Source organism: Brachyistius frenatus, unplaced genomic scaffold, assembly GCF_029030835.1.
Source record: "Brachyistius frenatus isolate BFR_SWC_R1_liver_20210118 unplaced genomic scaffold, ASM2903083v1 Contig_58, whole genome shotgun sequence".
Lineage (NCBI taxonomy): Eukaryota > Metazoa > Chordata > Actinopteri > Embiotocidae > Brachyistius > Brachyistius frenatus.
Genome location: NW_027210657.1, coordinates 1,487,620 through 1,495,000, shown reverse-complemented (window position 1 = coordinate 1,495,000; position 7,381 = coordinate 1,487,620). Strand labels below are relative to the sequence as shown.

Genomic DNA, 7,381 nt, shown 5'->3' with positions numbered 1-7,381 from the left:
GAGCAAACGTAAGACCCTCGGCGTTTCAGGTTGTTTGTTTTTAAATGTTTTTCAGTCCAAGGAAACGTCTCCGTTTTGGAGATGGACGCTGCGGTCCCGGACCGAGAGGCATCGCTTCAAACTGTAGTTCTGCAGGTTACTTGAATCTCACGCGAGCTGTCGATCATTGATGAGCCAGACTTCCTGCGTTCTTTCATTCTCTGTTAACACGTCCTCTGTAAGATCTATTTAAGAGTTTCTTTTCTTTCATTCTTTACTTGTCAGCGTGTTGAACCGTCAGTTACAACAGGGCAATCAAATTAATTGTTTAATTTTTTTTTTTATTTAATGATGAATTGAAACGGTTCACGAATGATTCAAATAGTTTGCTTTTTCACTGACTCATCGTTTTAATTGTTGCAGCTCTACCGTCGAACCTCCATTTAAAATGCTCTTCCTCTGCAGGTGATATACGCTGCTGTCAATTTCTTGGTTTTCTACAGTTCGTCTACGTTTTGGACATGGGTGAGTGTATTTAACCATTTGAAATGTCACCATCCACAAATCTGATGTGATACCACGTAACACCACTCGCTTCCCGCCTCCAAACCTCGCCGCCCTCCTGCAGCTGATGCTGGTGTTCGCACTCGCGGTGTATGTCGGGAGCTACCGCTCCATGTCCGCCATGGCCAAGCCGGGAAGTCTGCTGGACGGAGGAATCGACTTAAACATGGAGCAGGGGATGGCGGAGTAAGTGACTTTGAACATATTGGAGTTCACCAGTTACATTCGGTCCTAAAGTTCAGACTGGTTGAACATATGTTGAAGAGGATGTTTTACAAACATTACTAACGACTGAAAATACTGCTTGTCGTCCTCCACTGCGTAATTTATTCAGCATGTATGTTTAAGTTTAGAATAATTTGTCTGCTCAAGCCAGAAAGCTATAATCTGTTTCAGGTATAAAGCTATTTTAGTCTTTGGGTCTTTGTATTTTTGTGGTTTGAGATACAAGTGGAGCACAACAAGATATTTTTCCACTTCTGCTTCAAAGAAACAAAATGTAACTTTCAGTGTTGTTTGTAAATAATAACTTACAGATTTTTTTTTTTTAAAAAGCACAAAGACCATTTTAATTCCAGTAGTTTCTTGATTAATGTGACGACCATACGAACACACCTGTCCCTGCAGGCGTCAGGTGGGCGAGGTCTGGTCGTCATGGAGATTCAGCTCACCTGGTCTGGCTCCACTGTATAAGGTGGTGGCAGTCAGCCACTCTATCTTCACTCTCCTTTGGCCTCCACCTTGTTTGGTTTGGTTTCATTTGGTTTATTTCCCCTTTAGTTTTACAAAAGTAAACCTAGTTTTAGCTACAGCTCGTGTGTGGTCTCCTCTCCTTCGTCCAGCCTTGAGCTGGGTTTTGACAGTTCATATGAAAGTAGGTGAATTAAAAAGCAGTCTGGTTGAAAAGCTCCAACTTCTCGGAAGTTATTTGTCATTTTCCTCTGTTAGGTAGCTCAGTCAGACAGTGAATGTGTGGAAAGAGAGCCGAGGAACGACGTGCAGCAAATATCCAGGCAGCTGGGAGCCGAACCGTGGACGGTGCTGCCGAGGGAAACTAAACTTACACCGTAACACCTGTAGAAGTCCTTGTGTGTGTGTGTGTGTGTGTGTGCGCAGAAACCGTGTACCATGTCAGTGACGATTTCCTGTTTGTTTGCTGTGGTTTCAGACACCTGAAGGACGTCATCCTGCTCACAGCCATTGTACAAGTGCTCAGCACAATCTTCTCGTACTTCTGGTATCTATGGCTGCTGGTAAGATGTCCAGTTTATCTGATACATCCCACGAGCCAGCTGTTATTGTTCTGCCCGATTCTTTTTCCATGTTGCGTTCCTTATGTCACATAATTTGATCTGGTCCTCCGTGTGTGTGTGTGTGTGTGTGTGTGTGTGTGTGCGTGTGCGTGTGCGTGCGTGCGCGCCAGGCCCCGGCCCGAGCCGTGCACCTGCTCTGGGTGAACTTCCTGGGCCCCTGGTTTACGGCAGAGAGCCCGTCGGCACCAGAGGAGGTGAATGAGAAGAAGCAGAGAAGGCAAGAGCGCAGACAGATGAAGAAATTCTGATGCTGCAGAGCAGACGGAGCAGTATTTTTATATACAGAATCTAATATACAAAAGGCGAGGAGCTCGTAAATTATTCAGGCAGAAATTTTGTTATTAAGTTAAACTCAATCCAAATCTGACACTGTGGAATCGTCTTTTCCATGTTTGTCTTCTCTTGTAATCTAATTTCCTCCTTGAAATGAAATGTTCCCTATTTAGATAATCTCAGTCCAAATATCATTCGTCTCCATGCAGACATTTCAGAGTTTTGCCTTTGCACAACGCCGTCACACTGCCCCCTGCAGCTCTCCTTCCAATTACACATCATACACCAACGACGAGTCCAAGTTGCATTCATTTCTGCCTTTGCCACTTCAGTTGTGGTGTTTCTTTTTTCTTTTCTTTTTTTAATGTCTCATCATTCATCATCATTAAAGAATTTTTTTTTTTTTTTTTTTTTTTTTTTTTTTGCTATTAAGTCTTATTAAATCAACTGGGCATGAATTTAATTTAATAGGAAAATGGAAACAATTTTGCAATAAAAAAAAATCTTCCATCGATGTGTGGAGTTTATGCTGACGTGTTTTAAGAAGATTCTTTAAGAACGGCTCAATCTTTCTCTCTTTTTAACATTACGCCTCCAGTCATGACTGAAAGTAGTTTTCCTTTCAGTTTTCCTCGGAGGCAAAAATTTGGTGCCTTAAATAAAATTCTTTGATCATAAGAGGCGACTGTCTTTAAGGGTGCTTGAACCCTCTGCAGATTTATGACTTAATTCTTCTGCAATTAACAATAACTTCTGTTCATTAATGTATTATTTTTAGATTGATGAGGTCAGTGTTTGGTCTTTGAGATGGAAACGTCAAAAAAAAAGTCTTTTGATGTGATTTCCAGGAAAAAAAAAAATCTATTTATTTTGCTCGATAAATTGTCTTTGGTTGTTGTTTCAGTGTCATATTTTTTTTATTATAAAATCCCACTTTTCCTAAAGAAGTGAGCAGTGCAGCCTCCTTAATGATGTGGCAGCTTCAGGTTTTTAGAGGAAAGAGCAGGTTCATTGAACATTTTAAATATACATTTTTAATAGTATGAGACGCAGACAAATTAATTATTTGGCGTGTCACATTAATGACTTAACATCATATCTGTAAGTCTTATTATTCAGAGCCTCTTGAAACCGCTCACATATTTGAGACTGAGAGATCAATACAGATGACACCGTAATCCCTGAATACTGAAGAGATGTTAAACCACTTGGTGCACGGCTACGTTCACCGCCTCTGTTTCCATCCGGTGAGTTAAGCCTGGTCCTCAGACAAAAATGTAGTTTATTATCAAGTCTACTATGTGACTCTTATCCCGTGCTGACAAAGTGAATTTAGTGATTACTGCTGAAGCTCTGAGGAGAGTGCGTGGGCTGGCAAAGCCTCACGATATAATTACAGATTTGTTATTATTGTTACATCCAATGCTTACCCTACTCGACGAGCTTCAACCTGCAGTCTTCAAGTCTGAAGGGGAATCACTGTGATGTTGTGAATCCTGTTACAAGGAAGCAAAACAGCAAAAACATACAGGAATTCAAACAAACTCTTTTTACCTACCTTTATACTTTTCTTAAAATGACACTATCCCCACAAGCTTTTTCAAAATGACTGCTTTGATTTTTGCCTGTGTGCTGCCCTCCTTCATCCTGGCCCTGTGGTCCTATACTGTCTCTATTATAGGGTTATAAACAAAGTAACCAAAATTAGAGCAGCCCAGTTGTCAGGGCCAATCCCAGATGTGGGCGTTGAGAGGGACCATGGTGCAGTATAATTTAGTCCCGGGGCCACTCACTCGCACGTAACCCTGCCCCCTCCTCCTCCCCCACTGAAATTTTTTTTTAAAAAAACTTTACAGATTTACTTTGTTTTTTTCCTATGAGAAGATGTGCAGGAATTTTTATTTGTGTCATGATGAGTGTTTGTTTCAACCGTACGGAGAAGTTATGTTTTAAAATAATGTACTGCTAGTGAGAGTGCGTATGTTGGCTGCTGATTTAAGATGGAGAGAAAAGAAAAAGAGTGGGAGAGCGAGGTTCTTGTTTACCATGGCAGTAAAACAGGGGTCATTCTGACAAGATGAAATAAGGGAGTTGAAGCTGCATTCCATTTTCCAGGCTCGGTGCGTAACTTCTGTACGCTATATATTAAAATTATAGCTGGAAGAGTAAAATAAATGACTCGAAGTTCGCAAACATCACGTGATCTGCAGTTGGAAAAGGAAAAGAGTGAGAACGATAAGCAGACAGGAGTGGAGCTTTTTGTCTCGATGGCTCCAGCAGGACACGGCCTTCACATTTTAGACTCGGATGTAGACAAAACAGGAAATTTGGGGGGCATCTGGGCAACAGTCGAGCCTTTGACCCTTGAACTGCAGCGCTCCCTGTCTTTGAAGTCAGGAGAGAGAATCACAAGCAATTACAGGCAATGCCCGGTGTGTTCCCTTGAACAGCAGCCTCCGCTGTGTAAACAGAGTCAGAGCTCTCCGAGTGTGTTTGGGAGAGCTGTGGGTGTAGTCCTCTTCAAGTTCATCATCTCTGCTCTGGTTCAACTTTGTTTTGACTCACACTGACCCACACACTGTGCACAGTTGGGGTTCAGTACAGAATCGGTGCAGGATACCAAGCAAGTATAAAGCAAAACCACTTATGCAAATAAGCATCAGTATTTCCAACATCATGCTTTAGTTTAAAGATCACACCGGCCGGGCTGCGTTCACAGCTCCCACCATGGCCTTAAAAGGAAGCTGCCAAGAATTTCTGCTGCATTTGACTCTGTGTGTGTGTGTGTGTGTGTGTGTGTGTGTGTGTGTGTGTGTGTGTGTGTGTGTGTGTGTGTGCGCGCGCGCGTGCATGTGTACAGAATTACTCATGTTGTGAGGACATAGATCTATTTAAACACCTCCCTCTCTCTGACGGCAAAAAAAAAAAAAAGTCTCCCATTAAATTTTACGGTGAACATTTGGCTCCAGGTTAGCGTTACAGTTCGGATCAGTCTCCAGTAAATTAATTTAAGTCAATGTAGTGCAGAAACACAACTCTCTCTGTGTGTGTCTGAAAGCATCTTGGATTGCCCTCGACTTGGTGGCAAATACTCCAACCTCCTCGGAGATTGTCACCTCTGCTGAACATCTCGCTCCGTCCTCTGCTGTCATCTGCTCCTGTTTGTCACCACCAGCAAACTGAAGGCAGATCAATAAAATCATATAAAGCAATTTATTATCTGTTAATGTGCCACAACTAAAAGCAGATTCAGTTATTTTACAGCTTTTTTCTAGACTGGGAACTGCTTTTTGAAACATTGGATGCCAACATGTATTTAATGATGTATCCTGTTGTCTGGCTGTTACATAAATCAAAAATAATACTGTGGACTTTTACTACCAGAGTACTGTGGACAGTACAGACAGTGCTCAAGGCAACACTTTGGACAGTCTGGTGCTAATATTAGGCATAATAAGTCTGTTTACGAGAATACTGCCACGTGAAAAACAACACTACTTTTGAAGCTCCATTAGGAGGTTATCAAATCTGATAAATGGCCCCATGAGATGTCATTTGAGTTCATGTTAGCAGCAGCCAAAGAAGGCAAGTTTGAAAACATAAAAAGAAAAATCATGTGGACTTAAATAAGTGAGCCTGTGATCTTCGTGGAGCGGCTCAAGGCTACGTTAGCCACTACCAACATAACACACTTCGACGTCCAACCGAACTGTTGGCTGTTGAGTTGTATTGTGGGTAATGTAGGTGCAGGTATTTGACAATGAAGAAGAATGGAATAAGGGTGCAATAAGCTGGTAGCCTGCTACTTTAACATATTTTCATTTAAGTATTACTTTAATTAATGAATTTAATGTTTTTGTCAAAAATAATTAACATTACGGAATTAACCTGGAAGTATTTTAAAGCTCCCAAATTTAATATACTCATTTTCAATAACAAAACAATCACAAATTATATTCTCATAAAAATGTGTTTTGATAACACAAAGACGTAAAATATACTTTCCAGATTAAGCAGAATAAATGGCAATCTGTACATAAATATATCTCAGGTCACAGTTACACAAAGGATGGCAGAATAATTACAACAAATCATACAAGGCTGGCACGTTGTACAAATAATTAAAGGAGCAGTGTGTAGGATTTAGAAGTATTTATAGGTCAAAGTGTGGAGGAGAATCTATGATAAAAGTAAAACTCACAAAAAAAAAAGGCCCTCTCTGGAGCTGGTTTGGTTAATCCCTTTTTGGCTCGTGTAGAAACATGATGTTGCAACATTGGAGAGCACCCACATGTATTTGAGGTGATTAGAGGATAAACTAACAAATCGCTAGAGGCGGAAATGTCAAGTGTTTCCCTCTGGCGCTAAAATTATCATAAATATTTCACCATACAATCAACACTCAGGAATGTGTTAAATTCTTACACGAAGAATTTGCTATAACTTGTCCACACAATTATAAAATGCTCCCTTAACACTTGAATGAATCATACATGTTTCCTGTTCTAGAGGTTAATGAGTTCCAAAGGCTTCACAGATGATTGACGAGTTAATTCAGGAGACAGTGTATTTGCAGTGCAAAATAATCCAGGACTGATGCACGAGAACTAAAAATGATCAAAATATAATAATAAATAACAGTAAAATACAGTTCAGCCGAATTCAGCCTTCGTCAGTTTGAAAATGTACATGTTTTTGTCCCTCTAATATAGAGAGGCAATTCCTGAATTCCTGTATATCCTGAAGTGGAACCTAAAGCACGTTTCATTTACGGTAAATCTGAGCCTTAACAATGAGTCATAACTCCTCAAAGTCACGAAGCAGAGAGCTTCAAAACGTTGTGAGTCCACGCCTAAATATGATGCAGTTCAGTGTTTCATTTTCCATCTTTCTCTCTCCTTTTGTCTCTTTACTGTAGTTTCTCCTATAGGTCCATACAAAGCATTGACAACCCTTGCAGTTTATGATCCAGTGAAGTGATGCACTTACTGAGACGCCATCCTCTCCATACATGAACAACTGACTGAGGATCTGTGACTGCAGCCAAATCAATTTTCCCTCCATTCAGTATTTTATTTGGCTGTTTGTGCTTTCATTGAAAAATAAATAAATAAAAGCTCCTCTGCGAGCGACCACAGGCATTAGTTGTGGCGATGGCGCCACTGTCTGCACGACTCCGGCTGAACCAGCATCACTGAGGGACGGTCTCCATCACACTGGGTTCCCTTCCTCTTCCTTTGTTTTCATCCTGT

At 40.9% G+C, this 7,381-nt stretch overlaps 1 protein-coding gene across 1 annotated transcript in view; it reads left to right on the top strand.

Moving 5' to 3' along the window:
- tmem208 (transmembrane protein 208) overlaps positions 1–3,027 on the top strand; it is a 5,306-nt gene extending 2,279 nt beyond the window's left edge. Inside the window, exons 2-6 of the mRNA XM_069705669.1 lie at positions 1–8; positions 445–504; positions 608–729; positions 1,712–1,796; positions 1,967–3,027. The exon at positions 1–8 is cut by the window's left edge and continues 88 nt beyond it. Of these exons, the coding sequence (XP_069561770.1) occupies positions 1–8; positions 445–504; positions 608–729; positions 1,712–1,796; positions 1,967–2,104 (413 nt within the window). The 3' untranslated portion in view covers positions 2,105–3,027. The remainder of the gene's footprint in view (positions 9–444; positions 505–607; positions 730–1,711; positions 1,797–1,966) is intronic.
- The last annotated feature ends 4,354 nt before the right edge of the window (positions 3,028–7,381 follow it).